The sequence below is a fragment of the Sus scrofa genome, chromosome 2 (genome assembly GCF_054392235.1).
Source record: "Sus scrofa isolate SSC_HxYL_T2T_F1_AM1 chromosome 2, Sscrofa_HxYL_maternal_Yorkshire_Landrace_v2.0, whole genome shotgun sequence".
Taxonomy (NCBI): domain Eukaryota; kingdom Metazoa; phylum Chordata; class Mammalia; order Artiodactyla; family Suidae; genus Sus; species Sus scrofa.
Genome location: NC_139384.1, coordinates 128538623 through 128557393, shown reverse-complemented (window position 1 = coordinate 128557393; position 18771 = coordinate 128538623). Strand labels below are relative to the sequence as shown.

At 34.0% G+C, this 18771-nt stretch overlaps 1 protein-coding gene across 50 annotated transcripts in view; it reads right to left on the bottom strand.

The window, feature by feature from the left end:
* The window catches only part of YTHDC2 (YTH N6-methyladenosine RNA binding protein C2), a 226249-nt gene that overhangs the window by 41364 nt on the left and 166114 nt on the right, over positions 1 to 18771 (bottom strand). For 47 of the 50 annotated variants that reach the window (XR_014838547.1, XR_014838549.1, XR_014838546.1 and 44 more), the window contains 7 exons: positions 14489 to 14685; positions 12843 to 13042; positions 7957 to 8123; positions 6953 to 7055; positions 5993 to 6149; positions 3439 to 3546; positions 1480 to 1628 (listed from right to left, as the gene is read on the bottom strand). Coding sequence is in view for 45 of the 50 variants with exons in the window: in XM_085014231.1 (XP_084870357.1) it covers positions 1480 to 1628; positions 3439 to 3546; positions 5993 to 6149; positions 6953 to 7055; positions 7957 to 8123; positions 12843 to 13042; positions 14489 to 14685 (1081 nt within the window). In the remaining 5 variants the exon portion in view is untranslated. The remainder of the gene's footprint in view (positions 1 to 1479; positions 1629 to 3438; positions 3547 to 5992; positions 6150 to 6952; positions 7056 to 7956; positions 8124 to 12842; positions 13043 to 14488; positions 14686 to 18771) is intronic. The other 3 variants (XM_085014272.1, XM_085014273.1, XM_085014271.1) reach the window with 1 other exon arrangement.

Below are 18771 nucleotides of genomic sequence, written 5' to 3'. Positions count from 1 at the left end.
AAACATTGGAAGAAGAGTTCCCGTTGTGGCGCAGTGGTTAACGAATCCGACTAGGAACCATGAGATTGCGGGTTCGGTCCCTGCCCTTGCTCAGTGGGTTAAGGATCTGGCGTTGCCGTGAGCTGTGGTGTAGGTTGCAGACGCGGCTCGGATCCCGCGTTGCTGTGGCTCTGGTGTAGGCCGGTGGCTACAGCTCCGATTCGACCCCTAGCCTGGAAACCTCCATATGCCGCAGGAGCGGCCCAAAGAAACGGCAAAAAGACAAAAAAACAAAAAACAAAAAACAAAAAAAATTGGAAGAAAACTGCAAGTATATCTGTAATATGTAGCTTCTCATGCTCAAAACAGTTTAATTCTTTCTCTAAAAAGTTTAGTGTCGCAAGGATCATACTAATTACCAATGCCTTTTTAAGAATTCTAAACCAGAATCAAAAACCTGAAGGGACCTAGGAAATCTGCTAGTTCCAGTTTTCAAGCAGATTTCATGAAACTCAAGGTAGCAGAAGCCCCAGTGAGGGATGGGAGTGGGAAAAGAAGGATGAACAGGCAGGGCTTCTAAAAAATATTTCATTTGGAAAAGATTTTGTGCCAAAATAAAAGGAAGAAAAGGAGTTCCCACTGTGGCATAGTGGATTAAGAATCTGACTGCAACATCTCAGGTCACTGCAGAGGCACGGACTGGATTGGATCCCTGGCCTGGAGTAGTGGATTAAAAGATCAGGCGTTGCAACAACTGCAGTGTATGTCACAGTTGTAGCTCACATTCAGTCCCTGGCCCAGGAGCATCTATATGCAGCAGGTGCAATCATAAAATTTAAAAAAAGTGTTTTCAATTAGAAAGAAGGAAGAAAAGTAGAGAAGAAGGTCTATGGTTACAAAGTCACATAGCTGTATGGTAGTGGAAACATCAGTATTGATTAGCTGCTCTAATTCCAAGTCTCTTCCGAACTTTTTCATAGCTTATCTTAGGTTCTTAAACTTTTGAAATGATAAAACATCAAGCAATAATGAGGTATACTTATATAATATCTATACCTATTTTCTTCAAAAAAATGTATTGAAAATATGGAAATAATTTAAACTCAGAATGAAACAAAAGATGTTATATTATTCTTTTAAGAAGTGTAGAAAGTTGTTCTGAAAAATGTCTTATAGTCTAAGATTAAACTAAGATAATTCATATTATTATTACTATAATGGCCATCCTGCGGCATATAGAAGTTCCCAGGCCAGGGATTGAATGAGAGCCACAGGTGCGGCAATACCAATCCTTCAACTCACTGAACTGGACCAGGGATTGAACCCAAACCTCTGCAACAACCCAAGTCACTGCAGTCAGATTCTTAACCCACTGTACCATAGCAGGAACTCTAAGAATTATACTGTAATAATCTAATACAATATTACAATATCATAAGACATTCTTTAAATTACAAAATTTTCACTCAAAATAGCAGTGCGAAACAGCTGAGGTCTTACCAACTGACTGAAGACAGCATCACCCCCATCATCCAATAAATCATACTCTTCAGTCACATTTGGAACAGCTCTTTGTCTCTGAGATTCAGGTTTGAAAGTATTCTCTTGCGCTGAGTACCATTCTGTAAGCGTGCTTTGTTGTTTTTCTTCTAAATTAATTACCAAAGGAAGAACAAGTAGATAAATTCTTTGCTTTTTGAAATAAATTTGTTTAAAAAATTAAGTGAATCTGAAAATGCTTAAAAGTTGGCCTTATTCTGAAGTTACTTTTTAAAAAATATTAATTAGGAACATTCAACAAAATGAGTTATGCTGAACCAAAGGGAGATAAGAAACTGCTTTAAGAAAGCTTATTTATTCATCAACTATTAAGAAGTTTACTTCTAAAATGAGTATATAATTTAATGAACAGTATTTTTGCCATGTAACAAATATTGTTTAAAATTAATCACTAATAGTCACATAGCACCTTGTAGAAAATAATTTATTGAACTTCTATCATCCTGCTAGTTACCTGAGATACAAGTTTATACAATTTTCATCTTCAAAAGTTTCAAGAACCAGGAGTTTTATAATTTACATATTAATGATTCAGGACTGCACTGTGAAACAAGCAATGTTATTTATTTGTTCAAGTGAAGAATCTAAAGAAGTTAAGGTCTTTGTCCAAGTTATACTGACTAAACAATGGAATCAAAGCTTGAGGCCAAGTTTTCTTCTTTTTTTTTTTTTTTTTTTTGTCTTTTTGCCATTTCTTGGGCCACTCCCGTGGCATATGGAGGTTCCCCGGCTAGGGGTCTAATCGGAACTATAGCCACCGGCCTACGCCAGAGCCACAGCAACGCGGGATCCGAGCTGTGTCTGCAACCTACACCACAGCTCACGGCAACACTGGATCCTTAAGCCACTGAGCAAGGTCAGATATCGAACTTGCAACGTCATGGTTCCTAGTCGGATTCGTTAACCACTGCGCAACGACGGGAACTCCGAGGCCAAGTTTTCTATCACAAGCAATGTAGTTAAAAGTAAAAGGGAGAGTCTGCGGTGGCCTAGTGATGAAGGATTCAGTGTCGTGTGGTGTGGGTTCTATTCCTGGCCAAGGAACTTTTACATACCATCGGCACAGCCAAAAAAAAAAAAAGTAAGCAAAAGGAAACTAACCTTAATTCAAAAGCTGAGATATAGTATAAGTCATGATAAAAGATGTATTCATAGGCAAATAATGCTAAATTCAAAGTACTGATACAATTGATATCAATATCAAGATTTGAAAGCCTCAAAAATTACACCAGGAGTTCCCATCATGGCTCAGCGGTTAACAAATCCGGCTAGGAACCATGAGGTTTCAGGTTTGATCCCTGGCCTTGCTCAGTAGGTTAAGGATCCGGTGTTGCGGTGAGCTGTGGTATAGGCTGCAGATGAGGCTCAGATCCAGAGTTGCTGTGGCTCTGGCATAGGCCGGCAGTTATAGCTCAGATTAGACCCCTAGCCTGGGAGCCTCCATAGGCCACAAGTGTGGCCCTAGATAAAAAAGACAAAAAAAAAAAAAAAAAAAAAAAAAAATGCATCAAAGTTGAGCCTGTTATTGCTCACATGCTACTTTTTTCATTCCCTCCCACCCACACTCCACTCCCATGCTATAAAATGGGCTGGGGACAGCTAGCACATCATCATCCCCTGCTTCCTTACAATAGCAGCTGAATCTCTGGATACGAGAACACTTGGCATCCTCAACTCTGGCATCTACTTTGAATTCATCTCAATAGATTATAACTTCTAGAGGTAAACCAGAACATAAAAGGTACATTTGGGATAGCTTCCCAACACAATATTATACAATTATTCACAAAGAAAAATACTTTCAAGTGTCCTTGTAACTGCATAGTTTATGAATGGAGTACTCCCAAAAGTCAGTATCAACAGTAATTTTCTTTTATATTTTTTTGATGAAAAGCTTACCTCGCTGCTTTTCCTTTTTGTACTTCAACATTTCTTTGTTTGTGTATCCAGTAGTTCTTAAAATATCTTCCAGAAACATTTCTTTTACTTCAAATGGTCTTCCCTGTACTAAATAAAAGTAATTTTTTTAAATAGCCAATTTGCATCTTAGAGAGAGTTCACATAAAAACATGAGATTCCCAAGTTAATAAACTTGAGTATTAATCCAAAAGCAATTTCATAGGCGAAGTGACCCTCATATTGTCCTTTGCATCTACATTTTGATCTATATTTTGGACAACTGTTCATTTGCTTGTTTTTTCTAGCATTTACTATCTCCTTGTGTGTTTGGCATCACACTAGGCAATAGGAATATAAATGGTGAGCAGAAACAAAGCTACCTCCTGCTTTCATGAAGCTTGCAATCTAACAGGGCAGTTAAACATTAATCTAATAATCCTGAATATAAATGTAAAAATAAAGTTGTGAAAAGCTCTATGAGAGAGAAATACAAGATACCATGACAGTATATAATAGGGGAATTTGAATGAGTCAAGAAAAGCATTCCTACTGAGAAAAATGAGAACCAAGAGGAGATAAAGAAAATAACTAAACTACACAGAAAGGAAAGAGTGTACTATGAAGGAAGAAACAGTACCTATGGTGAGAAGGAATATCAAGTTATAAAGGAACAAAAAGGGCCAAGCTAGTCAGAACACAAACGGGTGAGGGAGAGAAGCTATATGGAAACAGGATTGCAGATCAAGATGAGGTAGAAGAAATAAGTCCTATTAAGGGTTTAGGTCTTTACTGTGAGGTAAAGGTTATTCAAAGTTTTAAGTTCAGGAGAGTATTCAACATCATCAAAATTCCACTTCAGAAAGAACACTCTAGTTGCAACAGGGGGAATGGATTTAAAAGAGAGTGAGAGGGAGGCAAAGGGGTAGGGGAAGAGGGAGGGGAGGGGGGAGGGAAAAGGAATGAACAATTTAAAAAAATGGATCAATGAGTAATCTTCAAAAATACCAATATTTAAGCACCAAGCAAAAGAGAATTCCACAGAGGAGACCAAGAAAGTACAGGCTATACTTAGGAATCAATGCTGTCAAATAAATGATGGGATATGAGCATTTCACAAAAAAAAAAAAAGAACTATGGGAAATATTACAGAGACTTTAAGTAAAATCTGAACAGTAGGCTTGGCAATTAAACCAGTGTCAAAAAAATCTGGTGAGAATGCACAAATGAATAGCTTCATAATGTGCCAAAATGTGTGAATAATTTCCACCTTCTCAAAAAGTAAGGTAGCAAAACCATTTTACTGTTAAAATTAAAAACGGATATACACTTCCATTCAATAACTTCACTTTTAGGAATCTATCCTTAGAATTAAGAGCACCACCAATATATAAGGCTATACGTACAAGGATGTTCAGAGAACTAATTTGAATGTCCAAAAAGAAAAAAAAATGGTTAAATAAATCACGATACATTCATATTAGGAAATATAAAAGCAGCTGTTTAATATAATGAACTACATCTAGAGCTACTAATCAAATGGACTTTTTATGATACTGTCATAAGAATAAAGAAAAGTGCAGGAGTTCCCGTCGTGGCGCAGTGATTGACGAATCCAACTAGGAACCATGAGATTGCGGGTTCGGTCCCTGCCCTTGCTCAGTGGGTTAACGATCCGGCATTGCCGTGAGCTGTGGTGTAGGTTGCAGATGCGGCTCGGATCCTGCGTTGCTGTGGCTCTGGCGTAGGCCGGTGGCTACAGCTCCAATTCGACCCCTAGCCTGGGAACCTCCATATGCCGTGGGAGCGGCCCAAGAAATAGCAAAAAAAAAAAGACAAAAAAAAAAGAAAAGTGCAAAACAATGTATATGGCATGTGCCCATTTGTAAAACCATTTTCTGTAAACCCAATACATACGTATATATTAACATATGTTGTAAGAGCACAAACAAGGTGAGACAAGTGCAATATGCACTAGGCTTTAACATCAAGTAATCTCATGGAAGCAAAGACATGAAATGAAAAGAAGAGGTGATTGTGAACTTTTTCCCTATGTGTTGTACCGTTTCATTAAGGTGAACACTTACAACTTTTTCTATTTTTGAAGAGGAAATTAATTTTTTTAAAGATCGGTGTAAAAAAAAAGATTGGTGGTAAAACCAGATTTCATTAAAGGATAAGGGCAAAAGTTAAGTGGCAATATATTCAGAAATACATGGGAAGTAAACATAGGAGTATAGACTACACTTTCAAAGAGTCTAGCAATAAAGGCAAAGGTACAAGAAAGAATTTAAAGGAGAATAAAGGGTCGAAATAAAGCACATTTCTTCTAAGACTAAAGAACTGGCCCCGCTACACAATACCAAAGAGTTGCAAATGAAAAGAAGAGCATGAAAATATATAGCGATGACTGATTAAGCATATCTCAGAGTAAACAGAAATAATAGATGCCCTCTATAGATCAGAACATTTCCCAATTTCTATGACAATAAATACAATCATGTCAAAATATTATTTCATAAAAATCCTAAAAAGAAGATCTGATAATTTAACTTACTATATATCACTGGACAACTCCCAAAGTATCTTATAAAAAGATTTACATCCAAGGCTGCACTAGAAAGAATTAGTTTCAAAGTTGGGTGCTTTTGCAACAAATCTCTTAACTTTGTAAGTAAAAAATCACTAAATCGATCCCTTTCATGTACTTCATCCTGCAGTAAACAAACACAAAAAAACCATGGAACAGTTAAAACATAAGGATAACTTTAAAATTATGGAGCTGCTAGGTTTTACACTAAGCCACATTAAATGTGGACAATGCCAATTAGTGAAAATTTTGTATTATGGACAATTCAGAAATAATCAGACATTAACAATCTACTGTAGCTAACAAAACACTGCCCCTTCTTCCACAGAATATAAAACCACAAAAACAACAAATCTTGAATTAGTAGAGTCTAATTTAATGCATGTTTAATATACATAAAATCAATTTAAATTTGCTTCTTTTAGCATCAGAACTAGGTGCATCCTTCAGTTTGAATGCACAGAACTAGTAAATTTCTAAAAGCTCCTGATCACGAGCTTATAAAACAACTGAATTTTTCCAATATAAATTGGATGAAAGTTTAGGATTCTTTAATAGGGTCATAATTCAACTAGTTATTTCATCAGCATCTAGTTACTTTAGCAGCTTACCCATAAAGTTAAATGACTATAAAATATGCTCCTAAGATTTGAAAGAATTAAATAACTAAGCATAAAGAAAAAAAAGAAATTTTACCATTCTGGAAAACTCTTAAAGTGGTACAATATATCATTTTCATATTTAAAAAGCACTTTTTCAAACACTACGTTATTTTATTTTCACTTATAAAACCTGATGGTAAAAAGAAAATCTTTAATATAAAATATCTTTCCTAATAATTATGGACAATAAAAAGTAACTTGATCACAATAGCCATTTTTTAAAAAATTGGTTCTTGTGTATATATTTAAATTTAAATATTCTTACCACAATAACATGTGTCACAGTTGACAAAGTACTATCTCCTGCCATCAGAGTACGAAGCAATACACCGTTAGTACAAAATGTCAGAAGTGTCTTTGGAGAAACCCTTTAAAAAAAAAAAAATCAAAATAAAACGCACAATTACAAATCTTTTATGTATTAAAACATGATCACATTAAGTGCTAGTCTCCTTTGTACTTTAATAAATGTTACTAATATAACAGTGTATTGGTACATATACTTTATTAGCAAAGTTGTATGAAATATGTATTTTGTGCCTGATAATTTCACAAGTTTATTATTACTAATAGCCTTTTATTAATAGATTATTTTGTTAAAGAATCTAAAGTTCCCAGGCTAGGGATCAAACTTATGTCACATTAGTGACCCCAGCCACAGCAGTGGCAAAACTGGATCCTTAACCACTAGGTCACCAGAGAACTCCCTAAATAAAGAGATTCTTTTAAAAACATTTTAAATACTTTTTGCTTGGGGAAAAAAGTATATCATAAATGAGATCAGCTTTCTGAATCACTATATTCAAATTATTGTAAGCAAAGAAATGATACTACTTGTCAGGAAGGTACTACTAGTATTACTAATAATAACAATCAATTTGGTTACTACCATTTACTGAGTGCTCACTATAAACCTGACATCAAATTTGTGCTCTAGATGCTTTCACTAGCTTTATTTTATAGATGAGGAACACAAGACTCAAAGAAGTGAAATAACTTGCACTTTATCACGAAACTATGAAACAGAATTTCTATCCATGGTCCAAACCTATTTATTTAAAACCCTTTTTTGGGTTTTGAATAAATAGGTTTCAAACTATTTATTCAAAACCTAACTAAGTTAGGACATGATCTCAATGTGCTGTCATAAACTTCTGGAGCAAAAATGATCATCTAACATTTCAACTAACACATTCTCTATATTTAGTGAAATACAAATACCTTGTTTTTTCAGAAAATTATAAAAGGCTACAGGAGAAATGTCTTTACCTGCTTTCTAAACGGATCTGATATCCAATTGTTTGACCAATCCTTTCTCTTCTCTCTGCAGCAACTCTTTCAGCCACAGCGATAGCTGCTAATCGTCTTGGTTGAGTGCAAAATATACGGCAGGGGATACCATTTTTGAAACAATCATCTAAAAGGAACTGAGGAATCTGAAACGAATTTTAAATTACTATTAAGATGACATGATTTGTATATACAGAAAATCTAAGTCAATCAAATGAAAAATCATTAGAATTAAAAACATTCTGTAAGATGCCTAAATGCACAATAATCAGAAAACCAAAAGCTTTCACGTAATAGCTGCTAATAACAAGCTTTAAAAAGTAACTTTAAAAGATTTTGTTCATAACAGAAACTAAAACTGAAAAACAAAATTATAAGAAATGGTTAAGGTTTACATGAAGACTATAAAACACTACTGAAAAACGTGAAACAAACTCACAGACACTGAAAACAAACTTATGGTTACTAAAGGAGAAAAGGGAGAAAGAGGGATAAATTAGGAGTATGGAACTAACAGATACACACTCCTATATATAAAACAGGTAAGCAACAAGGATTTACTGCATAACATAGGGAACAATATTTGATATCTTGTAATAATATTTTGCATGCTATAATGAAAAACAACCTCTATATATGTGTGTGTGTATGTAGATACACATATACATCTGAATCAATTTACTGAGCACCTAAAACTAACACAAAACTGTAAGTCAACTATATTTCAATTAAGAAAGACAGAAGTGGAGTTCCCGTTGTGGCGCAGTGGTTAACGAATCCGACTAGGAACCATGACGTTGCAAGTTCGATATCTGACCTTGCTCAGTGGCTTAAGGATCCGGCGTTGCCGTGAGCTGCAGTGTAGGTTATAGACGTGGCTCGGATCCCACATTGCTGTGGCTCTGGCATAGGCTGACTCCTAGCCTGGGAATCACCACATGCTGCAGAAGCGGCCCTAGAAAAGACAAAAAAAAAAAAAAAAAAAAAAAAAAGACAGACAGAAGTATCTTAAATAGGGGGAAAAATTATTAAATAAAAAAATTACACTATAACACTAGATATTAACATGAGGAAAAAAGTTAGATTTCTACCTGATACTATATAATAAACTCTAGATGGATTTTTAAAACTATAAATATAAAAGTATTACAACAAAATATTTATAGGGAAATATTTTTTAATCTTGGTATAGAAAATGCTTTTCTTAGCATGGCATGAAGCCATAAAAAAAGACTGACAGATTTGACTAAATAAAAATGTAAAACTACTGACAAGATATGAAGAGCAAAGCTAAAAAGCAACCAAAAGATTGGGAAAAATTGTTTTTAAAATATCTAACAGACAAGAGACATGTATTCATAAAATAACGCGCTATTAAAAATAAATACAAAAATGATTAAAACAAATAAAACTGATATAAATGAGAAACTCAAAGAATATAAACAAATAGAAAGTAAGTAAATGAAAAGATACTCAACTAGGAATCAGAGAAATACAAACTAAAACATTACTTTTTGCTTCTCAGATTGATAAAGGTTAAAAAACCATTGTTGCCCAAGTTTTAGAGAAATGGGAACTTTCAATACTTTCCATACTATTTTAATATAACTCTTTAAATAACAGATAATAATTAGTCAATCCAGCTAATAAAATTTCAAATGTATATTTCTGATCTACCATTGCCACTTCCAGGAATTTATCCTATTAAAAAAACTCCCACAAATTAAAAAAGAAATACTAGGATGCAGTATAATAAAGTAAGTACAATATAAGAATAAAATGCTTGCTGTGCCACTTCCTAGTTATATGAATCTGGGTAGATTAACATCTGTAAGTTTAACCTCTAAGAGATAATAAAAGCCAACATGTCTTGGGTTATTAAGAGGTTTAAACCACATAACTCATAAAACCTCAGCACAAAGTACACCATCATTTATTTTTATCATTGTCATTACAAAAATGCTCAAGAATGCTATTCAATTGTTTAAAAAGAAGTACATCTCTAAGTACTAATATGGAAAATATCCAGTATCTATTAAGGCAAAAAATATCAAGATATAAAGTGTATATATATTATCCCACATTTGTTTTAAAAGTAATTTATATCAATACTCTAAACATACACACATACTCCCAAAAAATCAGAAACATACTCCAAGTTTATGACAATAACCCAGGGAAAGAGGAGGGTGAACAAGAAAATTAGAAAATCTTACACTTGCTATGTAATACTGTCTATGATGTGTGAATTTCACATTAGAAAGATGAATACTGAACATGAATATTCAAAAGGCAAATAACTTCCCAATTCTACCAAAGGAAAGATAAAAATGGCTAATGACTTCAAATTATATCGTATTTATATTTCTTTTTTTTTTTTTTTTGTCTTTTGTCTTTTTAGGGCCGCATCCATGGCATATGGAGGTTCCCAGGCTAGGGGTCTACTTGGAGCTACAACTGCTGGCCTACGCCACAGCCACAGCAATGCCAGATCCAAGCCACATCTGCAATTCACACCACAGCTCATAGCAACACCGAATGCTTAACCCACTGAGCAAGGCCAGGGATCAAACCCACAACCTCATGGTTCCTAGTGGGATTTGTTTCCACTGCGCCATGACGGGAACTCCCATATTCATATTTCAAGAACAGGAACATTAGTAATTTTACTTAAACTCCTTAAACAAGATACAATTATTTCTCAGGTTTAAAACCCATTTAGATTAATAGTTTCTTTTTGAAAAGCTAAGCAAATTAATTTCTAATTAAATTCTCATGATCTCTTCAGACCTAGTAAAATGATATATATAATTACAACAACAGGCATCCATAATCCAAATATACAAATATCATTAGGAAGGACATTCAAATAATTTAAATAAAAACATATTTGCTATATTTTATATCAAAATTTTCACAATTTCTATTCAATGTAATTTAAATGGCTACAATTAGCACCTACTAGTAAAACTTTCTAATACTGCAAGAATTATAACAATCTGAATAATCTGAACAAATTCTCTGGTGTGATTACATGGAATTTCACTTAACCATAAAAGGACTCATACTGAAGAAAACCTTATACACTGTCTTCCAATAAACATTTCTTCATGTTTATGGAGATCCCATTGTGGCTTAGCAGGTTAAGGACCCAGTGTATTTTCCGTGAGGATGTGGGTTTGGTCCCTGGCCTCGCTCAGTGAGTTAACAATCCAGCATTGCCACAAGCTGCAGCGTAGGTCACAGATATGGCTTGGATCCTGTGTTGCCCTGGCTGTGGCATAGGCTTGCAGCTGCAGCTCCCATTCAACCCCTGACCACAGGTACAGCATATGAAAAAAAAAGTTCATCAATTATTTAGTAGTATAAACTCAAGTTTTAAGTATAATAAAGTATTATACTTCTGTGAAAATAAAATTAGGTCCTACAAGTAAATAACTGGTGAAGTTAAGAGTCAACCTCTCCTACCACCTTGCCTTACTTATTGACTATTTATGAAACCAACTAATATAACAAAAGGAAATCTTAAGCAACTGGTCAAAAGCAAGTCTATTTTGGAGTTTCCGTCGTGGCTCAGAGGTTAACGAATCCGACTAGGAACGATGAGGTTGCGGGTTCAATTCCTGGCCTTGCTCAGTTGGTTAAAGATCCGGTGTTGCCATGAGATGTGGTTACAGGTTGCAGACGCAGCTCGGATCCCACGTTGCTGTGTTCCTGGTGTAGGCTGGTGGCTACAGTTCCGATTATACCCCTAGCCTGGGAACATCCATATGCCACAGGAGCAGCCCTAGAAAAGGCAAAAAGAAAAAAAAAAAAAAAATTGTATTTGTTCATAAAAAAAGAAAATGAAAAATTATGCTGACTATTCCATTTGCACTACAATCGAAAGCAAGGTAATTTTACTATTTCAACATGCTAACATGTTAAAGAACACGAAAAAGACAAGGTCTTCTCATTGTGCCATACCTCCAACCTATAACCCTACATGTGAACCTTCATAATAATGAACTACTTTGTCATAATAATGAAGTCAAACATGTCATAGTAAGTCCAATCTATGTTAACTTTGTAATAACATTTTTTGTTGTTATTAATGGTACTTTTAATTTAGCTTACTACATACAAAAACTCTATGCTAAGCACTTTATAGACATTATTTCTAAACTTCACCTTGAACAGAGCAAATGTTAGTTCTATTTGGTAAATGAGGACTCTGGCTCCCAGAGTTACAAGACTAGCCTAAAATTACCCTTCCAATAAATGAGGAAGCTGGAATCTGAATTGAAGGCCAAAGTCCATTTTCCATTAATGATAACAAATCACAATCTTGCCTCTATTTAAATAAAGCCCTGGAGTTCCTGTTGTGGCGCAGTGGTTAATGAATCCGACTAGGAACCATGAGGTTGCGGGTTCGGTCCCTGCCCTTGCTCAGTGGGTTAAGGATCCGGCGTTGCCGTGAGCTGTGGTGTAAGTTGCAGACACAGCTCAGATCCCGCGTTGCTGTGGCTCTGGCGTAGGCCGGTGGCTACAGCTCCAATTCGACCCCTAGCCTGGGAACCTCCATATGCCACGGGAGCAGCCCAAGAAATAGCAACAACAACAAAGACAAAAAGACCAAAAATAAATAAATAAATAAATTAATTAATTAATTAAAAAGCCCTTATGTACTAATTTTAAAACATTTTAAAACATTATCATTCTGCAAACTCTCAACATGTACTTCTAGTAATAATTTAGTTCTGAAATCACCATTAAAATAACCAAAAGTTCCTCCTTTTTTGTTAAAATACATGTAGTATAAATCTGATATAAAACTATCACGTAAGATAAAATTTTTTCTAATTAACAACAAAGAAGAAACAAACCTGTGTAGTCTTTCCAGACCCAGTTTCTCCTACAATCAAAACTACTTTATTTTCCTTAATGATTTTGACAATTTCTTCTTGTTTCTCAAACACTGGCAGAGACTGCCTGAAAGAATCAAATTCAGATTCTCCTCTTTTCACTGGAATCTGAGGTATGCCATTGTTGAGTCGCCCACTTGTCTTGCTCATTTCCCGGTTTTCTTTGAAAATGAATAAAAGAACAAAAAAAAATTATGATAAACAATGGAAAAAAGTTAAAAACTAAAAATAAGTAACCTCTAATGTTATTTAAGAGTTCCTTCTCTACTCAGTCTACATAAAGTTAGCAAGTAATGCTTCAACTGCTGGACTCCTACGCAATATGAACTCCTACGCAATATTTTTAGAGAACATGCTACAAATTTCACTATCAATTAGAAGTCAAATTTCTCAGAAGTATTTCTGGCACATAATGTTCAAAATGAACAAAAATCAGTAACTCAAAAATCATTAAAAATAAATAAAATTTTGATATCCTAAAATGATTTTCAAGGTTGTTTTATCAATTATGATACAGAAAATTATAATTTTAAAGTAGGAAGCAATGTTGTACACAATATGAAAACATATACGAAAAAGAAAAAAAACCTATGTTTAAAGTGAGCATGTGGAGTTCCTTTCGTGGCTCAGTAGTAAGGATGTAGGTCGCAGACACGGCTTGGATCTTGCATTGCTGTGCTGTGGTATATAGGCCAGCAGTTGCAGCTCTGATTCGACCCCTAGCCTGGTTCCATATGTCGAGGGTGTAGCCCTAGAAAGCAAAAAATAAATAAATAAATAAAGTGAGCATGTAAGATTATGTGATCATATAGAATAATGTGTGTAAATACAGGGTCCTAATGCTTAACAAATCTCCTAACTGTGCATTTTAGACATTATTTATATTTAACTAAGAAGATAGGAATAAAAAAGCATGATATGTTTTACATTCTTCACATAACTCAGAATATTTTGTGGCATGTATTTTTAAAACTCCTTGATATCTAGGACAATTTTACATTCTGCAGACCTACTCCAATAACAGAAATGATACACATTCTGTCACTGCAGGTAGTAAATAATTTTTCTCATTAGAAAAGTTCTTTTTCCAAACAGTAAAATTACAACTTCGGTTTATAACCTAAATATATTATTTATCTACCTTTAAGAAAGTTAATGTACTGAAGACTCTGGCCTGTCTCTTACCAGATGCTAAAGCCCCAATTCAAAATCTCACCCATTAGTGTGTCATGGCACAGTAAAATAGGAAAGCCAGACCTTGGAGTCAAATCCCAGCTGTGCAGTTTACTGGCTGGTTGAGCAGCCCTGAACAAATGATTTAACTTCTCTGAGCCCTGTGAAATACGGGAAATTCCTCCTTGGAAGGGTTGCTATGAGGCCCTACGTAGAGTTTAGTGTATAGTCTAGCACAAAATAAGTGTTCAATAAATGGCTAGCTATTACTGTAACACTGCATTTCATTCCAAAATTTTCATAATTCTTAAACATTTCTAACTACTCAAATTGAGAAATCTTACTTCATGTTCATTTTTAAAAATAAATTTTATATGGAAAAAGAACAGTAATATAATAGGATAAACAAGAAAGCTCCCCAGAAAAATACATACCAGCTTCAACTGCAAACACATTTCCTCTTTCTGTTTTAGGCAGAAGTTCAGTACGCTCTTTATTGGTGACAGGAAATCTTTGAATTAGGCTCCTAACAGCATGTTTTGTATTATGAGTCAAATTACAGGTCATCATTGCATGAGCTGTTTCTGATCCATCTTTCTTCTTCACAGTTAGGTATCTATTTGCTCCCTTTCTGAATATTAATAAAAATCATTTATTTACTATATATAATCAATTTGTTCACATATGATGTATGCCTACTTAGAAAACATGTTTCAAACAAAACATTGAAAAAGATCAAAATGCTTTGGGATAAGATGATGAAAATCCCAAAAAAAAAAAAAAAATCCATAAAGAGGAATCTGGTACTAAAAACTGGTCATAAGACCATGTTCAATTAAAATTCCAAAATGCTGCAAATTCAGTTTTAAATCAACAAAAACGGCTTACTTACCCTTAAGTGTTAAAGTTTGTCTTAACAGGTTTCATGGTGGATGAAACGTGACCAGTTAATACATGCTGGGAAGCATATACAGGGAGAAAATTAATCTGAACAATACGATCAAAAGATGTCACAGTTATGGTTCACTGTCTAGACTAATACATCCCACTGAATGTTTCCCCAGTATGCTGGCAATGTCACACTCCCATGAAAACTTGTTAAGAAAGCCAAGTTTAGTGACTAAACCAAAAAAAAAAAACAAAAAACAAAAAACAAAAACCACAAATCAGCATTACTGCTAAGTATTTTCAGATGTATATTAGAAAAAAAATTAATTTTTCAAAGCTGCTGACTCTAGCCTTCAAATAATAAGGCAATGATAATATACAACTGTTCTTATTACTTGATATAGGTATACTGTTTTCTTCAATTGGTCCAGGACTGACCTATGTCTTTTATGACTTCTGTAGCTTCAAGATTACTGAGTACAATGTTATAAACACAGGAAGCCCTCAAATGTATTCTGAATGATTTCATAATACACATCTTTTAGTGCAATGTAGTACTGGTAAAGAGATCAGGGTCTGAAAGCACATGAATGTGGATTTAAATTCCATCTCAACCGCTTACTAGCTGTGGGACCATAAGTAAATTATTTAACAGTTCTGAGCATAAGATGATGATGATGATGATAATGATGATACCTGCCTCAAAGGACTACTCATATGAATAAGATAATGCATGTAAAAGGCAGTATCTGTTACAGAGTCATCACTACATAGGTAAAAGCTTTTATTGTAAGTATAGTCAGGGGAAAAAAAATACCACTTCTTACATTAAAAAAAAAAGTTACCCAAAACATTTCATAAAATGTTTTACCATTTGTTAATGCCACTATCACATTATAGAAATGAGCAACAGAGCCAAAAATACAATGAGAATTATATGTATATATTTCATAATTCTCATTAGATTTAAATTTTTTCAATATCTCAAGAATGAGAGAAATGAAAACCAACCTATACAGTTTTAGCTATTTAAGTTTTCTAAGTAAGGCTTTTAATTTATCAAGATTTCTGCAAACTCCTTTATGAATTATAAGTTTTCTAGGCTTTATTATAAGTTTTCCAGTGCTTAGTGATGCTTAAATGATGGCATAAACACGAAATAATTAAAATTTAACCTGTTAGAGAAATTGTATTCATTTCCATAGCAAATCAGAATTATTGGATTTTAGAGATGTACTGTGTAGTAGGTTATTTTCCATGGACTTCTCTGAAACTTCAGTAACAATTACTAATAAAATTTTAACTACGGAAGGCCAAAAGTATGCTGAAATGAGGACTAAAGCAAAAGTCAGGAGGCCTGTGTTTAGCTAGTGATAATCTTCCAACTAACAGCTATATAATCAAAAATAAATCACTTTATTCTCTGACAGTATACTAATTAATTTTAAAATCTCTCATATTTCTAGCAACTCCAAGATGCTTTAATTTTCTTAAAAAATCATCTCAGGAAAGTTTTGCTATATTTCATCTTTAACTTTCTTTTATTCCCTCATTCAATCATTTATCATATACTGAGTACCTACTTTGTGTCAGGCACTATGCTATAAGTTAGGATTTAGAAGTTGTGGAAAATATACTCTTTTTAAATAAGCTTACAGGAGTTCCCATAGTGGCTCGGGATTAACAAATCTGACTAGGAACAATGGAGTTGCGGGTTCGATTCCTGGCCTTGCTCGGTAGGTTAAGGATCTGGCATTGCCGTTAGCTGTGGTGTAGGTCGCAGACTTGCCTCAGATCTCGAGTTGCTGTGGCTGTGGCTGAGGGCGGCAGCAACAGCTACAATTAGACCCCTAGCCTGGGAACCTCCATATGCCATGGGTGCAGCCCTAGAAAAGATAGAAAAATAAAATACAAATAAATAAATAAGCTACAACTGAAATTACACATCAGATTGAAATTTTCCTACCAATAGTTGCCTAATAATAATACAGCACTAACATAATAACTCAGACTAAACAAATGTGAGTATTTAGCCATTACCATTTAAAATTTACTAAATTCAATTTGAAAATGGATAGTGCAGAAAGACATCAACCTGATAGTTTTTGTTTTAGAAAGAAATTCTACTTGTGGCTATCAGTGCTCATTCCTACCCCATTCAGCATCACTTATATATATAATTGAAACACTTATATATATAATTGAAAAATTAGTGAAATTTTGGCAAAATACTCACTGTTGTGAGGATAAAAATATTCAATACAAGAGAGTTATCCTACTAGGCAAAATGACACACTGAGAGCTCCTTACTATACTTTTATTCTAAGCAACTGGCACTATACCTTCTTGAAAACCTAACAGTCCCCTTTCCAAAGCAAAATTAACTTGAAACTACATGCATGATGTGGAAATAATGCTAGATAAATGAACTTCACAAGAATTTTTTTTAAATAATAACATGTAAGCTCCACATACTATATTTAAGTATAAAAGTAAATGGACTAAAGGTACAAATAAGAACACGGTAACTTCTAACTTTCAAAGGGTAAAAGTAATCAATACATGTTATAATGAAGTTCTGATATTTCAATACCTTCTTCCAATTAAAGAAAAATGATATAACTAATAAAATTAGATGCAATTTTACTATTAATGTCTCAATTTACACAGCATGATACTGAATAATTCACCTCAAATAAAACCATATACTTTGCTATTCCCCACTTTACAAATTAGAAAACCATTTAAAAATCTGCTAAAGAGACAAAATCTGAAACTACTTAGAAAACTCACAACCACCAAGGAGATAATGTCTCTAATTTGTTGATGTCTAGTAAATACCTAAAATTTATTTCTCCTTAATTTTGTACTCCCATTAGGTAGACAGATGCAAAGACCCTACTCCAAACCATTCTTTCCACAATACTATAATACAGAATTGCTAATTTGCTAAAGTTTGCATCACATGAATTTGTGGGTTTTTTTATGATTACCTAGAAATTAATAAACCAAGTTAACTTTGTCACTAAACACAATACTTACATGTCATGTTCACTATGTTTGCAGTAAACTTTTTTATTTTTGTGACTTCATGTTCTATAAGCAATTCAGAGATAAAATTTATCTAATATTTCTGTTTTAACTTCTCGTAGTTCCTAAAACATTGCTATGAACGCACCATGAACATCAAAAATTAATTAGCTAAACATTATATTCGACTACTGGCTCTGACACTTGTTAGCGTCTGTGATTTGAGGGAAATTATTTAATTCCTTTAAGCTCAAAACACCTCATCTATTATATGAGGACCAAATATAAAAAAATAGAACCTACCATAAAAGACCATTGTGACGATTAAATGATAGTCTACTTAAAGTAAAGCACCTAGCACAATGTCTGTTCACAAGAGCACTTAATAACTTAGCTGCTGTTATTATTATTACTGCACACTGTAGTGTTTTAATAGATAACAAAAAATCACTAACAAAGTTCATCACTTTTAATTTATTTTTCCTATTTTAGCTAGGAGAAGAGAAGGGAAGTGCATTCGGCACACTTCAAGGGCAGGATGTAAGGGAGGCAATAACACAAAACTGAAAGGGGACTTGTAAGATAGAGCCTCCCTATGCCAGGGTGAATAGAACACCTGGATACCCATTAAGCAGCAACTTTAGCAATCACAGAATAAAACTACGGCAATTTCCCTGGACAACTTGCTTTCATACACTTTATATTTTCCCTTTCCACAGTTTTTAACAAAGTTCATTAATTGTAAATTCTACTTTCTCTAATTTTGACTAAGGAGAACATGAAAGAATTTTGTTTTATT